Source organism: Amblyomma maculatum, chromosome 9 (genome assembly GCF_055883805.1).
Source record: "Amblyomma maculatum isolate TAMU_Amacu chromosome 9, ASM5588380v1, whole genome shotgun sequence".
Taxonomy (NCBI): domain Eukaryota; kingdom Metazoa; phylum Arthropoda; class Arachnida; order Ixodida; family Ixodidae; genus Amblyomma; species Amblyomma maculatum.
The window spans coordinates 3,545,771-3,570,137 of NC_139352.1; the positions used below are offsets into that span (position 1 = coordinate 3,545,771).

The 24,367-nt window shown below is 43.6% G+C and overlaps 1 protein-coding gene across 1 annotated transcript in view; it reads right to left on the reverse strand.

Annotated features, from left to right (window-relative positions):
- Positions 1-15,541, reverse strand: part of LOC146178112 (calcium-activated chloride channel regulator 1-like) — a 36,266-nt gene extending 20,725 nt beyond the window's left edge. The window contains exons 1-7 of the mRNA XM_084577939.1: positions 15,454-15,541; positions 12,917-13,103; positions 9,383-9,677; positions 8,493-8,599; positions 7,000-7,173; positions 6,470-6,597; positions 1,100-1,214 (exon numbers count right to left, since the gene is read on the reverse strand). Coding sequence (XP_084434065.1) covers positions 1,100-1,214; positions 6,470-6,597; positions 7,000-7,173; positions 8,493-8,599; positions 9,383-9,677; positions 12,917-13,081 — 984 coding nt within the window. The 5' untranslated portion in view covers positions 13,082-13,103; positions 15,454-15,541. The remainder of the gene's footprint in view (positions 1-1,099; positions 1,215-6,469; positions 6,598-6,999; positions 7,174-8,492; positions 8,600-9,382; positions 9,678-12,916; positions 13,104-15,453) is intronic.
- Between the last annotated feature and the right edge of the window lie 8,826 nt (positions 15,542-24,367).

Consider the following 24,367-nt stretch of genomic DNA (forward strand, 5'->3'; position numbering starts at 1 on the left):
GCTTTTTTTCTTTTTTTTTTTCAGACTGCTCTTCAGTTATTGCGTGACGATTTATGGATTCGTAAGCTTTCAAACTTTTCATTCTCACGGTGTCTTTCTTAAAGTTATTTGCCTCAGTCCCTGTGCTCTCTAATTTCATGCAAGGTTTTAGCAACGCTGATTTGTCATCTCTATAGCTGCAAACCAACCATTACATGAGCAAGCGTCTTTTCTGCGCTATTTGCACATCAGGTTAACGCTTGTAACACCGTTTCGTTGACGTGATTATCTGCGATGCACCCATGCATTCTTTCACTAGAGGAGGGGTAAGAGTCTCTTGTTTAGGCCTCTCTGTTCACGGCGGCAAGAGGCTGATGTGAGCGCCACGGATGGCACACTACCCGCCTCCACTCGTACCGCGTAGTGAATCGATCGAATATGTCGCTCCAAAACTGAGGGACGTCCATATGAACTGATAATACCAATTGCGCTTGCAGTATTCGCTTTGGCATTTTGTCTTAATTTGTTTATTTCATATTGATCTGCTTCCCAGTGCGTCTTTGAATTTGATTTTTAAAACGGTGTTCCGCTCTGCCGCTTTGCGAGCTTCTGGGGTGGAAGGAGGCGCTATGACCGGCGTAGGTGAGTGGATCTTGCGAATAGTAAGCTTTGGACACACGGGTATTTTCGTCGAAAAGTTATATGGTTAACGCCCGAAACTAAGTGCTTCACTGAAGTAGGCTTCATTTTCCGTTTATTCGTTCCCTCCCAAGAATAATTACAGGCCTACTCAGAGCATTACGAGTCATACCATGTGCTTTATTTTATCTTGTTGACTTCAAAAATCTTTCAGTCACATTTTGTTCCTTAAACTATGGTGGTAGTACGTACTGTGTTTCAATTGACAAACTAAAATGATGTGGGTGGCACCAAAAGACAAAGAAAACAAGTTCGAAGAACGGATGGCATCTCATAACATTCTGGCTGAAATGAAAGGCACGTACCGATTGACGGGAAGGTGACCCAGAAAGTCTACTGGTACTGTTATATGTTATAAGATACTGTTCGCAACGAAGAAAAACACTGAAAATAAGAAGTCAAAGGATGCGTTTGTGATCACCTCCATGCTTCCTGAAACGTCCAGCACAAGAACCACGCGTTGGGCGAGGTCTTCTTTTTGTTGTACCTCTTCGAATGTAACTTGGATTCGTTTGGACATGTCCGGCATTGGCAGGCTGTGGGTTCAAAGGCATGCGCACACAATTAGCTCAGTAGTGTACAATATATTCGCGGAAATCTTTCTTTCGAAAAATTAAAAAAAAAAATGTTCAGTTACCTAGAAGCTAAAGCACGCGAGAACTAAAAGATGTTTTATGTGTGCACACGTGTCTATATTTCGTGAGTTTCCTTACTGCATTCAGTCTTCACTCTCGCAAAGCAGGCAAGGGCTGACGGTGCTCACCACAATTACTCTCGGTTTAGGTTTGGGCCCAGAATATTCAAATCAGATGTATAAAAATGTTCGGCAGAGACACTTAAGGTTGCTTATATGTATGAATGTGAGATCATTTCACTACCGCGAGTGAAATGTTTACGAGTGATGTTTTCGGCATGCAAAGTTATTTCTGCTGGTATTGTATTCGACATTTGTGTGACCCACGCGCGGCCCCGCATGCTTTCGCAAAAAAGGGGAAGGACGCTTAAGCTTCGCCTTAAAGTAGAGGCGGTAGCGTGTGTTCGTTTGCTCATCTACTCTTTAGCTACGTCGGACCACGACGCAGTAATTAATCACTTTTCAGTATCTTTTACTTCTCAAGTTCTGCTTACTTTGTATTTTATTATTTATATTAATATAGTTTTATTTCTCGAAAGTTAATTAATCGTCGTTTTAACAGTAATAACCAATCCCATCAAGTACTCAGCGATCAACAACGGCCTCTTCCGACAAATACCAGCAACTCCTGAGGCTGCTTTTCGACCGAACAAACTGTATCAATACCTTCTCAGTACTGGATGGCGTTGGCAGTACATGCTTCCCTTACTGTTTGAACGTTGGCGTAATTGAGTTATTCAGGTGGTTTGATGCGGGCGCCTGCCTGGTGCTCCAGCCCTTTCCAGTGATACTTCCACTCGGCACACCCTGTCCACTAACTCCTTTTCTGCCCATGGTATCTGCAGTCCTATTTATACTTCTTTCACGCCCTACCCGCCCCGGTGCCTCGGTTAGCCACTCAGCGCCTGGCTTGTAACTCTGCCGCGGCGGCCACATTTCGATAGGGGCGAAACGCAAAAGACATCCGTGCGTAGTACGTTGTCAGTGCACGCTAAAGATCTAGCTCCCAGTCACGTCCGGCTCTCGCGTCGATAGCTAGTACGGATCTCCACGTAATGGCAGATTTCTCCACTTTCGGATCAAAATGGTCACGCAACCGTTCTTCCAGTTGGTATCATGATGCTCTATCTTAGCAAAATAACTACGTTAGAGCTAGTTTGCGATAAGGGTTCAACACATATTTGCTTCCTGAGTTTAATCACTTCACCACATTACTTGGCCTAGCGCAGCGGGCACTACCAGAGGCGGAGGAGTAGAGATAGCGCCGTCAGAGCCGGAGGATGAGTGGAGAGAGAGGCTGAAAGAGTACGAGGGGCTTCGCGCTACTGGTCACGTGGCGAGGCATTGCAAAGGTGAGTGAGGAAAAATGAAGGTTGTTTCATACAAATATCTTGGCGTGCATATAACAATCTCACATGGAATCAACACATTGAATACATTACATCGAAAGCTAACCGCGTTCTTGGCTATCTCAAACGTAACTTCTTCCTAGCCCCAGCACCTCTAAAAAAACAACTCTACATCACAAATGTCAGGCCCATCCTCGAATATGCATGTTCAATATGGGACCCAGGATATGCCCCTCTAAAGAAAATCCTTGAAAGCGTGCAAAATCGTTCTTTCCGTTTTATTCTTAACAATTATAATCGTACTGCTAGCATTGCTAATATGAAGATTGCACTTAACCTTCCCTTTCTTTTTCTCGTAGCAAACTATCACGTCTTTCTCTTTTTCACAAAATCTACTATCATAACCAGATACTTAGGTCACGGTTCATTACACCAGCGTCTTATATCTCCCCACGTGTGGATTATCGTTTCAAAATTCATGTCCCTTCGCTGCGCACAGTCACCTACTCATATTCATTCCTGCCAAAGACCTGTCACGAGTGGAACCACCTGCCTGCGTCTTTAGTTGCTATCACCGACACCGATCATTTTTGCAAAGCACTAACAAATATTTCAGAAAGTAAGTTTATTCCTATATAAAACTGTTTTTTTTTTTTTTGTTAGGTTTTGTTCCTTACTTCCTTTTCTTTCGCGTACCGTAAACTATATGTTTTTGTTTATCTATTTTGTTCAGTTGCCATATTACTTATTTGTCTCTATTATGCCGATGCAATTATGTTCCTCACCTTGTTTGTATTTCATATATATAATGATGTAACAAATGCCCCTCCCCTCTATAACGCTTCTTGTAAGCCCTGAGGGTGCAAATAAATAAATAAATAAATAAATAAAACATTTATTTGCCGAGGAGAAAGTCCTAAGACCCGCTCACACTTGCGATTTGCAGACGTTGTGCGCACGATTATGTCGAAAAGTAACTGTTGCAAATGGTCGCATCGGTCGAAAAGTGACATACAGTCACAGGGCATTCGAGAACTCCTTGATTTTCCAGCCTTGCGACTGCTGCTCGCAAACCGGTAACCAATCAGCAGCACAGCTGAAGTGAACGGAAGTTGGTTTTACCTTCGGCGTCTCATTGCTGATGGACAGTCAAGATCGACAGGACTTCTTCCAAACTAGACAAATTAGCGATAGCTACACGGCGTCGCCTTTAACCTTTGCAAGCGTGAACATCGGTAGAGCGTAGCGGTTTCCTGATCTCGTGCGACAGCCGGTCACACGCCCTTCGCAACTCGTAAATTTGAATGTGCCTTTAGGGAAGGGCTTCCGTGCTAGATGGACTGTAGTCCTTGGGCTCTGACCACCTGGATTGCATGCTCGATAGCCCGGAGTTAGATTCGATGGTCCAAGCTGAGCATAGTGGCCTTCCACTGCTCTCAACAGGGAGAGATCCAAATTCCACGGAGGGGGACCTCGTGAACACGTCCACAGTATATGTGTGTAAAGGTTGGCCATCTGTTGGCGTAACTTAGAATAATGCAGGATAGCCACATGGGCATAGGTAACCGGATTTGGGAAGGAATGCGTCCGTCATTTTCACCCAGGTGACATTCGGTGCCTTTGGCAGAAATTGATATCCTAGCTACCGGGTTAGGGGTATAGGTTACGTGTTTGATGAAACCGTAGAGGGATTTCTTAATAGGGGAGCATACCGTCCGTCACTGACCCTATGAGGGCTTCTCCTATCTTCCGGCAGCGGGGTTATGGGCGATGGTGTGGGCAGCCTAAGATTCCGGAAGGGATGAAAGGGCTGGTGTCCCTATTAGCTCTTTAAAACGGTTTGTCATGCAGAGGGAAAGTAGCAATTTAAGTGCAATAGGGGGTATTCTGCTTGGGCAAAGTTGTTTATCGCTATTTTTGGGTCGGCAATTATATGAAAGGCTGAGGTTGAGTTTATCGCGAGGTCGACAGCCCCTCCTAAGATTTCTCCGGGTCGTTGCTAACGGCCGAGGCGGCCTTGAGTTGTTGACCATGGTAATTTATAACCACAATTGTGAAGGCCTTGCGTTCAGCGTGTTCGGCTGCATCAACATACACAATCTCGCATACCAAATCCAATTCGCATTGAATGGACTCCGCGGGACCTTTTAAGTGCTCAAAGACATGCGGATTCTGCGACGCACCTTTAAAACCCAACCTCGACATCGCCAAACCTCATAAAATTTTACAATGCCACCCTGCTTTTAACAAGGAGCACCTCCGGCGCCGTACACGTGCTCTTATTATACCTCCGTGTACGGTAAGCCTCCCCCGTGGTCTAACCCATGCAGAGGAGGTGGCGCTTCGGAGAATTAGAGATGGGGTTGCCCTAACACCAGCAGTGATTCGAAAGTGGCCACAATTTCGGCATTTATATCCACACCCTGGGTGCCCCGTATGCAAGTCTAGAAATATAGAAGCTTACATCCATCACCTGCTGTGGCAATGTCCAGCGTTGAAGTCGACGTGGATCTGGCGCCGGATGGCAGCTGGCCTTTCCCCCCATAATCCGCAGTCATATGCTGTTTGGACGCTGGGACCGTATCATCGTTCACTCCTCGATTTTCATTGCATCAGCCAACCTTTTTCCATTTATTTGACCACACCCTTCATCCATCATAACATTCCTTTTATGCCCTGAGGCAATAAACTTCGAAAAAAAAAATGCCTTGCTTGGAGCGGTATTACTTGTGTAGGGCGTTGGCTCCCTCTATCAACCTGTCTGAATGGAATTCAGGGTGCGTAAAAGAGGTAGAATTTCTGAGTTTGCAGGTTCATGTGAAGTGATACTTTGCCCTGCCTTGTTGCGGAGTTACTTGCGGAGTTACTGGAGCGATATTACTTGTGTAGAGCGTTGGCTCCCTCTATCAACCTGTCTGAATGGAATTCAGGGTGCGTAAAAGAGGTAGAATTTCTGAGTTTGCAGGTTCATGTGAAGTGATACTTTGCCCTGCCTTGTTGCGGAGTTACTTGCGGAGTTACTGGAGCGGTATTATTTGTGTAGAGCGTTGGCTCCCTCTATCAACCTGTCTGAATGGAATTCAGGGTGCGTAAAAGAGGTAGAATTTCTGAGTTTGCAGGTTCATGTGAAGTGATACTTTGCCCTGCCTTGTTGCGCAGTAGCCAATTGGAAAGTAAGCGCATTAAGAATAATGTCTCCTGTCGATGTGCGGGTTATCCATTCATACTGAGAGGTGAAGTGAGCCTCTACTAGCTCGCTAAGGGTGTTTGCGGACTCTCTGGGTATTGAAGCGCCCCGTGTTTATAGGGAGGTCGAGTACCATCTTGAAAGGCCGTCTGATCAGGCAATCGATACATGAAGCGAGCCTCACGGAAGTGCACCGCAAGTGCAACCTTGCGCTGTCATACTCGTAGGCGATCCTAAGTGTGATAATTTTTTTTATGGCGAGCCCCCTTGGGCGCTCCTCCGTTTTTCATTACAGAAAGCTATTTCAATCTGTATTCGTGGGAATTAAACTTTCCTCAATGTCGCTTAAAGCCTTCGGTGTTTCTGCGCAATGGCAGAGAGTAATAACCCATTCGGCTTCGAAGCTTTGCGCAGCGCACGAAGCCCAAGAGCCGCCGTCTTAGTTCGCCTCAGTCGAGGAAATCCCGCGCTGCCTTCGGCAGTGTATGGAGACCACGAAAAACGAGTCATCGGCGCCATGGGCTCCTCACCAAACACGACACGATTTAGATGGAGAAATAAACGTTATTATCATCAGTATAGTTACTGCCGGGCGGCTCTTTATATCCGGCTTATACTCACTTCTTGAAGTCCTCGTTTTCGCTGATAACTTCCCACGTGGACCGCTGCTTGCACAGGTCGTTCTGCTTGTTCGGGGCGAACGGGTTGTGGATACGAGGCCCGTCCTTGCTCTCACAGAAGTGGCTCACCTATCGCAGGAAAGAGTATACGTAGGTGCGCAGCAACGCGTTGTTCGTTAATTCATAAGCGTTTGTTCTATGAAAGTGATGCGTGACAATCACTGCCGCATCAATAACTGAATGACCGATGCCGGCTTTGTGCATACTTTCTGTTTACATTCAAACGTATCTCAACACTTCATGAGGCGATGTTCGGGCAAAGCACAACAAATGCAGCAGGACGACCGCCTGGTGCGATCTCTTTTTTGTTCTGTTGCCTTCATTGTCATCATGGTCACACAGTCCCCGCCAATTAAGTTCTTTGCAAGCTTTCTGATGATCAGCCAACTGCTCCAAGCGTTTAGTTTGTTCTACCAGAACAACTGATGCTGCTGTTCTCCGCAGCAAGTAAAAACCCGAAGAGTTCCTTACGTTGGCGATGTACGGCATGAACATGATGGAAGACTCGACGGGGTCCTCTAATGGCTGGTGAAACGTGACCACACAGTCACTGAGAAGGCGGCACTTGGCGTCCATCGAGCAATGTTTTCCGTCTGCCGTTCTCGCAGTAAATGCGATTCTGCTCGAGCAAGCATTCAGTCGTACCTAGGGGAATAATTGAAGCAAACCGTTACGTGAAGGACCACTACAAAGATGAAATGCAGATAAACATGTGACGCTTACTTTTTTTGGTTTCAGCCATCACTAAGCATTGTGCAGATAATCAATTTGCGGTTTATATAGCTGGAAACACCCTAATGAGCAAACTAACCTAACTGTCTCAATGTTCTACTCGTTTATATTTATCTAATTACTCCCTATCTCATACTGTCGCATTCTGTTCCTGTCGCCATTCTGTCATTGCCTAGTCAAAGCACAATATACTATTACTTACCTCGCTAAATCGTATTATTTTTGCTATTAGCTGATTTAAAGAAACAAAAAAAAAAAAAACTCCTCCTAGACAGAAATAAAGCTATTGTTCTCATGGTTCACAAAGGCGCCAGTAGGCTGATGTCAGCTTGTTCCCTTGCTAATTTATCTCCTTTATTTCTGTTTAACGGCATAAACTGCGCTAAACAGTCACGCTTACGTGGGAGCAAACAAATACTTATATCAGAAGAACACCGCGCTTAAACTCGACATATTTAGTAACGGAGGGGGGGGGGGGGGGGGGGGGGGTAGTTTAAAACAGATGTAATAAATGATCAGTCTGATAATAAAAATGGGGGTTTAATTTCTATGGTCGAATTCTAGCACCTTTTGTAACGTGCAAACAATGCAGCGCAGTACGTTAACTGCCACCAGGTACATCGTTACAATATGACTCTCTAAAGCAACTTGCAAAACAGAGCAAAAGTTTCTTGTTTTCTTTTTTTTTTTTCTTTTTTTTTTTTTCCTGTTGCTAGTAAAAAGGGCATAGAAACATTCAAATCCGAAGCGATTGCTTAGCTTAGTGCATGCTTTTCGCTTCTCTTGTGATGACACCCAGCGCCGAAGCGCTGAAGCTCTCCAAGCTTTTCCCGTCTAGCTCCAGAGGTGGCGCTACCATTGCAAATGGCAGACGTGCTGAACACCCCGAAAACCGACAGATAAAGCGTGCTGTAAGGTATGAACGCTTTGTTTGCAATATCTGTAATACAAACATCTTGTTGACGGAGATGAAGGGTTTGTTCGTTAGAGTTTCTCTCAATTTGCTCATTGTTGTGTTTTCTCCTGTTCTGAATCAGCGGTCTCCCCTGGAATATAAACTAGGCGATGTCTGAAATGCCACATGGAAGGGGGGGGGGGGGGGGGGGGGTTTGAGTGTTGAAGGGCAGAGACGTGTAGAGAAATCACTTTCCTCAGTATCGAGGTCTGGTAGGGCTAGCTGTGCACACCCGACATATCTGTTTAACACTTGCACAATATCCCTCCCTGCTCACCTTATCCCTGTAGCAGTAGGTGAGGGGATACTTGCTGTCGTCGGGACGGCCGTATTCGTCGAACACGCCGTACTTGAAGTGGGCCCACTCGTGCACAAACACGTACGCTGCGAACAAATCTCGCTCTCAAACGCATACTCATTCGAAAGCATCGTATTCACATTAACGCACGCGTGTGGCCTCATCTGAAGCTCATCGAGCCCTAACTTGCCGCCAGAAGTAAGTCACCAAGCCATCATATTGGGCATGACACTCCATCAAAAGCCCGCGGGTTACTTCTGCTGATTACAATAATTACCATCTCTTACCTCACTTCCCCTCTCACCTCAAAAAAAAGTGCTCTAAGCAGCAGAATACTCTGGGTAGTCATTTGATACTACAGACGCTGGAAGGCGATTCCTATACAACTCTGGGGAAGTTACAAAGGCAGAAGGGATGGGGGGGGGGGGGGGGGGGGGGTGTTTTGAAGAAGTCGCCGCAAGTCACCAGGTAACTGCTACTCGGCTCTTCCGCTAAGACCCAGTAAGACTACTCCCGACAATAAAGAGTTTTTCTCTCTCTCTCTCTCTCTCTCTCTCTCTCTCTCTCTCTCTCTCTCTATCTATCTCTTTCTTTCTCACTCTCTCTCTTAATCAATAAAATTGAAAAAAAAAAAAACGCTGTTCGCCGCACAGAAAATATTTCGCTTACGAAAAAAATTGTGGCTTTTTGTTCCCGGCGAACCACAAAACGCGACACATGGTACCAAAAAACATATCCTTAATCTAAACCACATCGTATGAATTCAATAGATGCAGTTAAAGTACGCAGTTCGTAGCGACAAACGCAAATGTAAACTGAAATAAAGAATTGAATAATTGGAAAATTAGAAGGAGGAAGCTGCTTTATACCTGGGTTAACAGATCTCGCTGTCGAGTTGCTAAGCGCAGCCAGAAATCCTGGAGTGAGGTGAATGAAGTCTCCCTGCTGGCCGCATGGCTTCACTTGCTGCGTGAATGGTTTGTCCCCGTATTGGGCGGTGGGCAGGTCGACGCGGACGTCACTTTTGTCGAAGCCGTTAGACGACAGAGCGCGGGCGCTGCTTCTCTTGGGCCATGTCTTGGGAACCTCAATGGTGACATGCTTGAAGTATACGCGTCCATTGGTGGCCCGATGCAGGAACTCGGACGACGATCGGAACAGCGCCTGCGCGTTTTCATCGCGCTCACAATCCGCATTGTTTGTATTGCAGGAAATTGAGGTAGTACGTATTAGCAGAGCGTGCTGAGTATGCGGTAGGCCTAGAACAATCGGTTTTATTGCTATGTGGCATCCACCTTGCCTATGCATCTTCCTTTTCTTTTCTTCACCCCGTTTTCACCCATCTCTCGCTTCTCTTCTGTGGTGCTTTGGTTCTGATTAGTTCCTCGGCTAGTATATGATTCGAGTGGGGCCCAGTATGGTGTATCTCTTGAACCAAAGCAGTTATTGTGGTTAGGAAAGACTTATCAGCAAACAGTATTCTTACAACATTCGTGCCACTCACATCTGCGACTTCATGCTCGTGATCTTAACCTTAGTTTCCAAATAAACAAGTTCATTTTACTTGTCTGCCTGAACTGCACAGAAGCTTGAGTAGCTTGTGGCTCAGTAGCCATGATGATTGTTTAGCGCTAAACCTTCAGTCAATGTCACTGTTTCTTTATACGTGAACAGTGTACATCCAATAATGGCCTTCAAGACCTCGCAAGATCAAACTAGAACTTAGTCGTTTTGGTGGTTATTCAACTATTATGCGAGTAGTCATTACATACTAAAAAAAAAAAAAAAAGGGAAAAGAAACATCGGAGCGGTGTACTCCAAACGACTGGGTTCGAACCCAGCTACTCGGGTTCAGTTGCCAAGTGTCTCCACTAAGCCAACGTCTTTTTTTTTTCTTTATTGCGTAGAAGTAGTTCAAGCAAAGTTTAACCAGGCCGCATCTTGAGACCTGTCATATACATCTGCACCAGCAACGAGCTCTCACTTTGCCCACACATCAAAATTCTTGGAGATATATACATGTATCAAGTAAGGTAACCAGGCAGGAAGAGGTCGATCCTGCACAGCATATACCCCTCACACCATAGCACACTGTTCTCTAAACAGAGACTTCGATGAACGTAGTGGCTCTGCGTGGCGATCTGTCATGCGGCTTTTCCACAAACTAAACGGTCCCATGAGCACAAAAATATCACATCGAGCTTCCATTGTAGGCAAAAATATTATAGTATAGAGAGTAATATCAATGTCCTTTTTAAGAGTCCGTTGAAGAATGTCCCAAAAACACACCGCATCACGGCAATACACAAAGCAATGATCTATAGTTTCTGGCTGCTGATACAGGCGACAGTCCACTGATCATAGAATAAAAGTCCCTTTTGCACGAAGCCACGTTACGACAGGTAAAGTTAACGTGTAAAGTTTAAAAAGAAAGTCTTTGCGGCTGATTGTATATACATCCATTGCACCCGCTTTAATACACTATTGTCAAGAAAGGGGAGGTAAGGCTGTCAATACAGCGGTGCAGGAAATAACGTCTCAAACAGAACTTTTGCCACCTGTCTTCTGGATCGACTGTATAGGTATTCCAAAGAAAACCGTACAGTGAGGAAATGAAATGTGTCGGCAACTTCTTTAAGAAAACCCCACAAAGGACCCTCACTCCTATGACAAGTGGGCGCAAACAAATTAGGCAAATTGGCATTTAATTGTCTATTAAACACAATGGAAGGGATGGCTTGCTGTTTTAAAAAAGAAAAACCTTTAGACAAGCTGATGCACAAACAAGTGCTGAAGTCCTGCTCCACCAGCCCCCAGAGGGAGAAAGAAATTGCCTCGACGCATAGGCTCCCATAGAGAGCGCCACACAGAGGCAGCAAAAATTCTATGCCTAGACTGTACTTTGTTTCTTGCACAATGCATCAGCTGCATGACCGAGATAAGCTTCGAAATCAAGAAGACATTGCAAGCTTGCGCTCGTGCAAATAGGGACGACTCCCATCCAAGCCTGAGTTTGTCGCCTAACTGATGAGATTTGAGAATGCCAGTGAGTCCCACTATTGCGATACTGGTGCAAGGGAACCCCTAAATAGTGTAAGTCTTCGGAGTTCCATCTGATGCCGACAAAAATTTTAGGTTTTGTACCCCATGTGACCTAACCAGAACCTCTTTGATTTATCAAGGTTAAGAGACGCACCCGAAATATCTCAAGTACGCTCAGTTACGCGCAAAACCTCGATCACACTCATTTTATCTGAACAGAAAATGGCAATGTCATCAGCATAAGCCAAAATCTTAATTTCACATTACGACTGTGAGAAGCCACGATTTGCTTTGTTCTCCATCATACTACGACATAGGAGCTCAAGATATAACGCGAATAACAAAGGCGATAGCGGACAGCCCTGTCGAAGATAATTTGCCTTGAATAGGTTTGGTTAAGTTTTGATTAACAGTCAGTCTTGTAGTGGCCGCTTTATAACCTCTAAGCAAGACATCGCCAATGTTTGCACTCTCCAATAAAGTTTTCAATCAATCAGTCTCCAATACAGCAAACAAAAAATCATGACGCACCTTACCAAATGCTTTTTTCAGGTAATTTTGAATTAGGGCCACTTGATTGACCTCATCTTGCACTGTCTCTATCATGGAATGTGCGATATGGATATGGTTTTGGATAGTACGGCCTTTGATCCCACACACATAATGTTCTATGCACATGAAAAACAGCATCTGATCAACACATTGCAAAATAGTACGCACCCAGCTAACAAAGCTCTAAACAAGAGGCTATGCAGAGCATATCACTAAGAGTGAATACCACTCTGGTTCGATCTCGCCTTATACCGCGGTGGCTCAATTGTATGCACAACTAAGCCACCGCAGCAGGGGATTCAATTTACTCGTTATAGTCAGGTTTAAGAAGAGTTAAACCTCGGATGTTTTCTTCTACTTTCGTTATCTCCACGATTAATTATTACTTTACAATTATCAACACCAAAAAACTTCCTAGCGCTTTCCTTTGTGTAAGTGGCTGTCTGGTTCTTCCTTATAGTTCTCAGAACACTGGTAAGAGATAAGCATCATTTAATTCCCAAATAGATTCCCACCTTTTTACATTATCGATGGGTGCGAAGTTTTTTTCGCAGCTTTTTGAAACTTCGTGCGAAAAAAAAAAACGTCCGTTACGACTTCATTTATGTATTTATTTATTCAAAGTACCCTTAAAGGCCCTCTTCTGTATTACTTAAGAGACGGGGGGAGGGGTGTGGTTTTTTTATCTTGCTTCCTTTATCTCCTCCTCTATACAGAAAATAATGCGCCAAGAAAAACGAACGACGCAAGCTTTTCAACGCTCGGCAACGCGGAAACGACATCACAGGGCAAAGTGTGAAGCTGCTTACCTTGATGCTATCAATAATAGACTCATCCGGAGGCACGCTGTCACTGACGGATACCGACACATCTCTGTAACCTCCATCCGATGTGTCGACGTCCAGTGATGCAGCTGCATTTAAAAGGCACACCAAAGCAGCCGCGACGCTGAGCAATGTCGTCATTTTGGTCATTTTGGTCTCCCTTTCGACGAGCCTGTGAAAGTGATAAACCTACATTTCGGGAGCAGCCTAACCATTATACTCACTGTGAAGCTGAGGAGAAAAGCTATAAGTGAGCATGCAGATAGAAAGTCCCGAATTAATGCTTGGCCCGCAAGATATCTGCAAGTTGATACACCTTTGTGCTCGGATTTTCTTAGAACGTCTCGCAATGGTTTGAGGCGTAATGACTTGCCTTTTTATACATCATTTTGCATCATGCGTTTTATGATCGTTCAGAGACATTAAGTATAAGGGAGATCACGTTCATGGTGAGTGAGTCTGTTTTCATTCCTTCTGAGTTGACGCTTCTGACTAAGGTTTACATGTAGTGACACCGCCGACACTCGGAGTATTTTCCTCGCAATCAAAAAAAAAAATAAATAAATAAATAAATAAACTACACATTTTTTTTTTTTTCAAAACAAATTTCCATGCCGTATTTGACAAGGAACTTGTGTCTGCAGAAATGTTTGCATTAACATCAGAATTTTGTCTCATTGCATGAGGAAAGTACTGCAGAAATACATACTTCCAGAAAGTACTACCGAAAAATCTGCAGAACTACGGAAATGTACTACAGAGCTACAGAATACTCTGGCGTTAACGCGACACTAAAGAATATTTTACCCTATTTTTGACGCGCTTCTGTAGATTTTTGTTTTTGATTTTTTTTTTTTTACTGGCATGGTTCCTACAATGTGCACACTTACCAAGAAATTTAGTCGTAATGAATTATTGGTTTTAAAACGTCTCATTTTTTTTTTTTTTTAAGGTGTATGAGAGAAAAAGGAGCTTAACTTATCAACCAAGTATTTCACCTCGCAGGGCTAGTATCAGGCCAGTACAAGGCATGAAGTTGGCTGTTCACGCGTTAATACACTGTCCCCATTGGACGTCCTCATCAAAACCCGGTCTTCTAATTGGTTTTCGGAGAACTGCGACAAACTTTCCTTGTCGCATACTAGCCTACATTTAAATATTGCAAACATTTTCAACGACAGTATATACATCCCAACTATATTGATCTCTGTCAATGTCTTCTATACACTGAACATCCTACATAAAAATTCCGCGTGGATGCGGAAATTTTATGGTTACCGCCCCCCAGCCGCCAGTGGCACTGTTGGCATCATACATCCAGCCCAAAAAAATCGCAGGCAGCATTCAGTGACATTAGCTAGCACTCAATCTCTGGAGCGAAGAATTCGGGATAGTAGCGTGTAGTAATTAGAAGCGATCACAAAGAACCTTGGGAATAAGCGACCACTTTGCAAATTCTCGTCATTGTTTTTTATTTTCATGCAAACTTAGTCTAGTTCAAACTACATACAATGGGAGCCAACAAGCACTGACACCATGGAATGCATAGGGGACTTTTTATTGGTGTTGGTCAATGGGAAATAATAATCTAATCATGGAGATAATAACTTAGAAACTAGAAGACAAAACAACGACATACTACCTGTGATATCCTCATAATTTCGCGTCCGATGATCAGGTCATCGGCATGCGGTTGTTTAAATTTCTTCCACTTTCTAATCAATTATTTCCATGATTACATTACACTTCAGACTGATCATCATACAAAAAACTCCCCTTTACTTTCCTTGATGTCAGTGGCATGCTGGCCCCATTTGTTCGTTATAGCTCATTACAAGCAACTCATTTTCCTAATACTTCTATATGCTGATCAGCGTAAATCACGTGACTTTTCGCAAAAGCACTAACTGAAAATCACTTCTAGGTCTATCAAAATCCCAACACCCATGGCATTAATGTTGTCGACTGTGAAGAGCAGGGCGATAGCGCTGGAAGCTCTGGGCTGAAAGGACATTGAAATATCTAATTGCTCGGTGGTTCGCGTCACTACACCTACATTTAAAAGCGGACTCAATATAGCTAACATATTTAAAAGGTGTTTTCGCGAAAGCAGAAGTAGCACGATTTTTTTTACATTATATCTATACCACACGCTATAGGTGTATGCCTCCTAGCATGCGCTCGCATACAGTTTGACAAGGCGCATATTGCCTTAAGTCAATTATATATGCACTGAAATCGTCAACTGCCACAAGGGGGTTTACTTATAAAAACTTACACAAAGGCTATGAAGGATGCCATAGTGGATTGCTTCGGACTAATTTCGCCCACCTGAAGCTCACTGATGCGCGCTGACCGCATGTGTAAGGGACGTCCTTTTATTATTCCTCCGCCATCTAAACACCCGACGGGGCTGTACTCGAACATTTGGATCGGCTGCCGAACACCAAAGCAAATATGCGACGGCGCGGATAAAAATGTTAAAATACGTATTTGTTGTAAGATGGAAAGTGCGCACCTACCTGCGTTACTGAAGTCTGAGCACAATTTACACCCGGCCGATATTTAGCGCAGCAAACGCAAATCACTGTGTCGCACCCGAAAGCAAACCGATGGAGTTTTCCACTATCCTCTTGTTTTTCGACGCTTATATTACTTGATTAGGAGATAATCTGCAGCCGCTGCGCGTTTAGTTGGCCGGTGCTGATACGCCGCTCTAATGAATGGAGGCGTGAGTAATCCGTAAGAGGATGCTTAACACCATGTCGGACACAAAAGCCCGGATAACGTATGGACATCCGCTGATAACGGTAAAATGTCGCACTGGCTCTCCAAGCTCGTTAGCAGCAATAAGTCTGGCTTTCGCAATTTCCCGATAACTTGATCATAGAAATAAGTTTTTAATCAGGCTTCAATATTATTGGAATCGCAAGTTAACATTCTTTCTGAAAGCGATTCGAAACAGTCTGGAAGGTTCCGGTGTTCCGCTTATTCCCATTTCTTTTCCTCTCTATTGCAGACGGTGGAAAGTGCCAACACTACGATTACTTTTAAAAGACCCCATCTTAGCCGAATTTGTAGACAAAATATGGTTGTTCCTTTTATAAATTTAGAAGCTGCTGACGGAAAATCCGCATAGGCACAAACAGTCCGTCTTCATAGCTGCGTTGCTGCGTTGGGACACCACAGGACGCAGTATGTGGTCTCTCAGCCCATCCACGCACACGTCGCCCAGTTTTACATGCCGTCTCTCAGAACTTCCTCTTGTCTGCACTTTTAGCTTTTTCCACACAGCGCCACAACTATGCCGGTGGCTCAGTGGCTCTGTCCTTCGGCTGCTATAGGCAGGAGATCGATCGCCACAGCGATTGAACTCGATTTCGATCGAAGCAAATTACAAAATCAGCCAGAGTTTAACTACTCTGAAACCGTTTAAGACGCACATGGAAACATTGCTTGGGGTGGTTTTGCTTTAAAGTTCAGCATTGAGAGACTGGCACGAAGTTTTGTAATGTACGCCATCTCCTAAATGAAAATTGGTTGGTTTTCAAGAAAGGAAAGGCTCATTGTTTGACTAATTTCTCGCTGGACACCTCAACCGCACCGTGAAGAAAGGGGGGAAGTGGGAGTGAAAAGAAAAACACGGAGAGAGAGGTGCCGTGGTGGAGGGCTGCGTATCGACCACCAGCGGATCTTTACTCCATCACTAGGTTAAGCTTAGCATAGGCGTCACAGTTCCTACGGCAACCAGCGAGACGCCAGAAGTTCTTTCGCTAGGTATTGTATGAATGTTTTCGCTCTAAAACACGACATTCTCTGCTACGTCAGCGGAAAGCAAAGAACCTCGGGTGGTCTTAGTTATTCCCTAGCCTTCCATTTAGCCGGCCGCCATAGCCAGTTTTACTATGGACATTGAACAACCGTTTACAACTACCAGTGTCCATATTCCTGTATTTGTTCCTGTACCTACATGCCCGCTGCGAAACGTACTGTACGAAACTGCACAATATCACTGATGCAAAAGAGAACTAGCCTCCAAATCATGTTGTTCGACTCTCTCAATGCTTTAGTTACCTCAGTCGGTCAACTTATTTATAGCCTAAATCCACCCATTCTTTACCAATAATGACCATTCACTGCACGCTTATTCCGTGCAGCGCCACAACTATAGCAATCGCTGAGCATCATGCTGTCACCAAAGTTCTGTCAGGGTAATGAGTTGTGAGAATTAGCGATACAGATAAGAACCTGATCATATGTGTTTACGATTCGAGCGGGTATGGAATCGGCTACCTTCACTTGATGTACCCAATTATCTGGCGAGTGAACGATAATATATGTAATATAGGAAGACCTCGCACGGAGCTGCGTGTCTGCCACACTGTAAGCACTGTTTCTATAGCAGCACCCTTGTTAGAGCCCGTATCTTCGAAGGTTTTCTCTACAAGCTATTTGCCCTTGTTTCATGACATATTGTCTTTATCTCAGTTCTCGGCGCGATATTTGCAAGCGCTGTACAACTAAACACATCGTTGCCTCTAAATATGTTCGAACCACGTGATAATAGCAGAAAAGGGTATATTATTTGTATAGTGCGTGTAGCTATAGGGGGAGGGGTTAAGAATGAAAAATGGTCGAGAGCATAGGGTAACCAGGAGAATGGTCGCGCCTTAATTACTCAGCTCCCGATTTCGCATTTGCCTTCATTGCGAGTGGTTGTCGGTATTCATTCTCAGTTAGCTGCAATTTAGCGTTGGTTTCGCTTATAGCATGTCATATAAATCCGAAGGCTTCAACTCATCGCCGCCAGGACATTAAACTTTATACAGCGAAATCTGAAACACGTGCCGCCTTGTTTGAAATCAATAGCCTACTTAACCTACGTTCGACCACTGCTCGAATACGCTTGTGCCGTATGGGACCCTTGGCAAATAACACTCAGCAATAAAATTGAAAACATTCAAAATAGAGCAGCAAGGTTTGTCCTTTGTCGGTACTCGAGAACTGATAGCTGCACCGTCATGAAAAATGAATTAGGATAGGAAACCCTCTCCTCTCGAAGAAGGAAATTAAGACTTAAATTGTTGTACCAAATTTACCACAACAAAACAGGCATTCGAAAGGGAATATACTTGCATAGGCCACATTATGTTTCTGCTCGCACAGATCATTGTTTTAAAATTTTTGGAATACAGTGCCAGAACTAACATGTATGCCAGTTCCTTTTTTGTTCGATCCATCAGTGAATGGAATCGGCTTTCAAATCATCAAGTGTGCTCCATAAATGAAGATGTGTTTTTTTTTTTTTTTTCCACTCTGTAACCCCCCTGCTGTAGCGCCCTCGGGCTAAGCGGGGTAATCATTGAATAAAGAATAAAGAAAAAAAAACATTATCTATAAGGCGGCCGCTTTCATTTGCCCTAAACTTATCGTACTGTTCAGAAGAAGAAGAAAAAACTACCCTTTATGTGGTCATTATTACACGCTAGGTAGCTGCAACGATGTCATCTTGAACACAAGCTAACGCGAGTAATTTTCTTCAGGACATTGCGCAGAGCACGCAGAGGCCATGCCACCAGGTAAGTGAAACATTCCCAAACTATCCCAAATGCAATATTTTGTTCCTCGCAAGTTGTCAGAGATGAACTGCTATTAACATTATACACGTAGATGGGGATAAAGGAACGCTGTCCAAGATTTTGGGATTGTTTGGTTTAGTTTATGAGGTTTAACGTCCCAAAGCGATTTAGGCTATTAGAGGCGCCGTATTAGAGGGCCCCGGAAATTTTGGCTACCTGAAGTTCTTTTACTTGCATTGACATCACACACCGCACGGGTGCCTTTCTTTTCGCCTCCAGCAAAATGCAGCCGCCGAGGCCGGGATTCAACCCCGCATCTTTTGGCACAGCAGTCGAAGGCCCTAAGCACTGCCCCACCGCGGCGGGGATTGCCGGATTGGATGCACCGGCTTGGTGAAGAGAGCAAGCGTGATTGCCATTTTACTTCTAGAGATCAGACTTTTGCGTAGCATTCATCTATGTAAAAACATTTATTTTGGTTTCTTTTTTTTATTTATCACTCATGCTTAACAATAACTAGGGGATACATAGTTGCATGAAGCCAGTGCGAAAGATAAAGAAAATTAACTCCCACAGCACCTAGCAATACGTTGTGGCTGGCTTGTTGGTTCATCATTCTGAGGACTACAGCAACGCAGACAGAGCGATGGACGCGTTTGCTTCCATCTCTCTTGTTCTGTCCGTGTTGCGCTGTAGTCCTCGGGAGACTTAGCAACATTGTGCGGTAGTTTATTCGATCCACTTTATTTATTTTTTTATATATATATTTATAAAATACTGTGCACATGTCATTTGTCAAAGCAGGAGAGAGGGAGGAGGCATACATAAGTGAATATTCGTGATATCAGCAAACAAACAAAAAAAAAAAAGGTCAGCAAGTGTAATCAGTTGTGCAATCCATACAGTGGAGTGGAATAATACAAAATTTACATCATATGTACCCAACTAACCCAACAGACAAGATGGAACTGGCATAGCTATAAAAAGGTAACCAATAGGCGCAAAGTGTCCGACATAAGAAAGTATAACATGGAAAAATTCGAGCATGCTTTAACGACCGGGGGCAGCCTTACAGGGGTGAAAAAGAAATTAGGCATAGACAAAAACAGGTGTATATGCGCATAGGGACAAAGCGGACAATGTCATCACTAATATGGACAAGATGTTCAAAGCAGCCGAGGAGTTCTATACTCACCTATACAGCAGCCAAAGTAGACAGGAGGATAATGAGATTGACACTACTGAAAAGCAGTCAGACGGTTCGCCAGTGACGAAGGAAGAGGTTAAGAAAGCTTCAAAAAAAGAGGAAAAGCAGCTGTGGAGGTTCCGGTAACTTCACATTTGTTGAAGAAGGAAATGCTGAAAAACCTACCACCCTATATTTATTTTATTTATTTTCACCTACTGCAACCCCAACGAGGCTATAGCAGGAGTGGGAATATGATAACAGTTCAACGCCATAAACAAATACAGCAACAAGGAAATACAGAAATGAAGGTTAGGGGCGATGATATTGAAGCGGAGGCAAAAATTTGTTTAATGGAAGGGAGCGATAGGCGCCTGGTAGTGAACTCCAAAATTCAATTGTTTAGGCAAAAAGACTGTGTTGGAAAGTGTTTGTATAGTGCATAAAAAGCTGTAACGTTAACGCATAATATCTCCTACTAAATAATAGTTTAGCGAAGGTGATATATGCGTTACTGGAGAGGCTACAGGGCGAGTGAATAATGCCATAAAAAAAAATTTTAAAGAGTTGACCTACCCTTATTCAGCAGGAGAAGTTAGGTTAGGTTAAGACATGGCTGACGATGACAAAAACTGGTAGTCATAACTAAGATAGATAAATCTAACGTCTTTTTTTTTTTTTCATAGCCTACACTCTTTATATTTCGAGTTGCTCGTACGGATTCCAGATGATTCTAGCATAGTCAAGTGTGGGGCGGGTAACTGCTTTATACAATGGTAATTTGGTGCCGCGTGGAGAGTTAGACAACGTAAGACGCAAATAATCTATAGTTTTTGTAGAGGTCTCGTTGTAATAGAATCAAAATGCTTCGACCAGGACAGGTTAGTGGTGAAAATGAGAACAAGGTACTTATATTAAAACGCGTTGAACGACATTATCATTATCGTAGCTAAAAAAGGACAGGCAAGTTTTATTAGTAAAGGACATCACTACAGTCTTACAAAAGATAATCTTCATTTACAATGTTTCAAACCAACTGGAAAAAATTAACAAATGATTCATTTAGGCAAAAATGATAAAGGGGAGATAATATTATGTTGTATAGCATGCAGTCGTCTGCCTACATTCAAATTTTAGAGGAAATCTCGCAAGGTTAATATATAAAAAGAGGAGAGGTCCCAGGACCGACCCTTAAGGGACGCCTGATGACACATTTGCTATCGAAGAATTTATTGAGTTAAACTATGCGAATTGAGAACGGCGAGACGAAAAACCTTGCAATCCATTTCACCACATCTTAATTGTTGAAAATGGTATTCAGTTTTGACAGCAGTTTTTAATGAAGTGCGGTGTCAAAAGCCTTGGAAAAAGCTATGAATATAGCGTCAATTTGAAACCCTTTATCCAGGTTATAAGCTGTCATGGGTGAACACGACAAGTTTCGTTGTGCTAAATCCGCGAGAAATTTCATAATATGTTTATATATTATGTGATCTAGTACTAATTTGCATGAATAAGGGGTTAGAGATATTGGCCGGTAGTTGGAACGTTTTTGATTATTTCCTGACTTCTGCACTGGAATCACCTTGGTCATCTTCCATGATGAAGAAACTATGCCAGAGGCTAGTGATTTGCTGAAGATAAGGGTAAGGCAACGTAAAATCCATAAGGTCTACGGAACAAAAAACCAGTTTAGGATGCCATGAGGTCCTTCACTTTCCTTTGTATCAACATTTAGTACGAGATTGAAGACTCCTGTACTAACTGAGATATCGTTAATAGAGTGAGTTGGATGAGAGGTTGAAAAGAGAGGAACTGCATGTAAATACTGAAAGCGTTGGAAATTACTAACGGATCCTTAGTCGTTACATAGTTCACGGAAAAGGGCGTACAAGAACTGTCACGAGGCAGAATGAAACCCCAGAACTTCCGAGGATTAATTTTTAAGAAATTTGGTACCTGAAAGCCGTAGTGGAGGGCTACGGAGTAATTTCGACCACCTGGGGATCTTTAACGTGCGCTGACATCGTCCGTGTGCTGTGCGATGTCAGCGCACGTTAAAGATCCCCAGGTGGTCGAAATTACTCCGTAGCCCTCCACTACGGCTCCTCTTTCTCTCTTTCCACTTTCACTCCCACCTTCCTCCCTTCCCTTACGGCGCGGTTCGGGTGTCCACAGAGCAAGTGTGACAGTTACCGCGCCTTTCCCTTCCTGTGAACCAATTTAACTTTTATTTAAAGCTATGAAAAAAGTCTTTAGTTGATATGATTTTTGCACGAAGTACCTCCTTTGACTCAGCGAACCTATGCGGTGAGTACGGGGTTATGGGAACACTTAAGTTGCCTAAGCCTGCGAGCACGACGTGGCAGATGTAATATTGTTACGTATGTATTACGGATGTATGTACGGATGTATTATCTCTATTCATCCAAGGGATGTTGGTATTTTTCTCTTTTGTTTTCATGGGAATGAAGCATTCGATACACGAGGTGGCAATACCTTCAAAATACGCCACCAGAACATTCATGTCACTCGATAAGCAATGGGTTTCAAAAGTGTCGTAACCGTCAGCCAATGAATCTACAATAGAGGTGTCATCAACAGGATTGAAATCTCGAAATGAAACAAGAACGAATGGTGACTTAGGAAGAATGCCGGCAGAGTAACAAAAACAGCCTTATGCATGATCGGAAATGCCACGTACCACTTCAGAACGGGAACCATGGTCGGTAAGATTTGGACTTAGAAATACCAGATCCAAGACAGCCTTCTCCCTGGTGGGCTCAGAAACAATCTGAGTAAGGCCAAAATTCAGGCTGAAATTAATCGATTCATTGTCGAAAGAGGCATCATGACTATGCATCGATAGAGAGGGCCAATGAATTCCTGGCATTTTGAAATCACCAAGACAATTGAAGTTGGAAGGACTTAGATTACTGTGACTTAGATTGTGCTTGTGCATGAATGTTCCGTTCCGATTACGTGTAGCGAGTCGGCGGATGTTCCCGGGGCGCAATAGTATGAACCGATTACAAAATGCATTTTTCTAAGCAAAGTTTGCACCAGACCGATTCTATATCCAGAAGAGCAGGGAGAACGGAGAATCAAAGGTCTGATCGAAACAAGAGATACGCCGCCTCATTTTACCGTTTTGCCTGTTCGTCCGAACAGTGATGCGGAGGCGTGAATTCGGCGTCGAAAATCCCACTGTACAACCACATTTTTGGAAGGGCAACTACGTGAGGACAGCACGAGTGAATGAGATAAAAGAAAGCGGGAAACTTATTAACGATACTCTGTGCATTAATATTTAAAAATTAAAGAGCACTGCAGAATCTGGTTTGGAGTAATGCGAAATCACGGATGCTGCTGTTGGTTGCTTCTGGTTGCTTCTAGTTGCTAAATTCGCTTTTTGTTTACCCATTTTAGTCTTTGGTACTTCCAAATTGCGCGCTAATCCATTCCTATGCCTTTTTTCGGCCCTACTTCCGGTTGCGTGACGTCACATCCTTGACGTCACATTATTTCACTTTTTGTTTACCCATTTTAGTTTTTGGTACGTTCAAATTTCGCGCCAATCTCTTCCTATGCCCTTTTTTCGCCCGACTTCAGGTTGCGTGACGCCGTATCTTTGACGTCACCTCAATTGACTGATGTAATTAAATAGTTTAGCATTTGATACATTCAAACGTGGCGCCAAGCCATTGGCTAATGAGATCATTTTCACCTTTACTTTTACATTTTGTCTCTAATTATTACCTCATTATTTTTTCGGACACAAGATTACGTCACCCTCTATCGATGAACGCCACTCATTAACCTCTACCACTTCTCAATTACAACTGCTGCAGACACAATTTTGCGTGCTTTGCTTGTAATTAATTACCTAAGAGATAGGAAGCGTGCAGAGTGGGTCAGAGAAATAACTCAAGTTACCGACATTCTAGTGGAAATTAAGAAGAAGAAATGGGCATGGGCCGGACATGTAGTGCAAAGAGACGATAACCGATGGTCGCTTAGGGTCACAAACTGGATTCCAAGGGAAGGAAAGCGTAGCAGGGGGCGGCAGAAAGTTAGGTGGGCGGATGAGGTTAAGAAGTCGCAGGGGTCAAGTGGATGCAGCTAGCACAGAACCGGGTTAATTGGAGAAATATGGGAGAGGCCTTCGCGCTGCAGTGGGTATAGTCAGGCCGATGATGATGATGATGATGATGATGATGATGATGATGATGATGATGATGATGATGATGATGATGATGATGATGATGATGATGATGAATTACCTAATTAACCTATTGACCTAATTATTTTTTCAGACACAACACTACGTCACCCTCTGTCGATTGACACCACTCATTAGCCTCTACCACTTCTCAATTAGTCACAACTGCTGCGGACACGATTTTGCTGGCGCGGTCTGCGGACAGAAATCTGTGAACATAGCGAAGTAATGCTTTTGCATTAATGAGTGAAGGCGACCAGGCGGACTGGAATCTGGTCAAAGATGCGATGATGGCGAGTCTGTGCGGCAGCTTGCACCGACACGGTTAATACTTGAAGGCACAACAGAAGCCCGATAAAACTGGCTAGAAGATTTCACCATTGAGTTAGACATATGGCCCTAGTGATGAAGAACATTATCGATAAAGGCATGATCATGGCGCAGTTTAA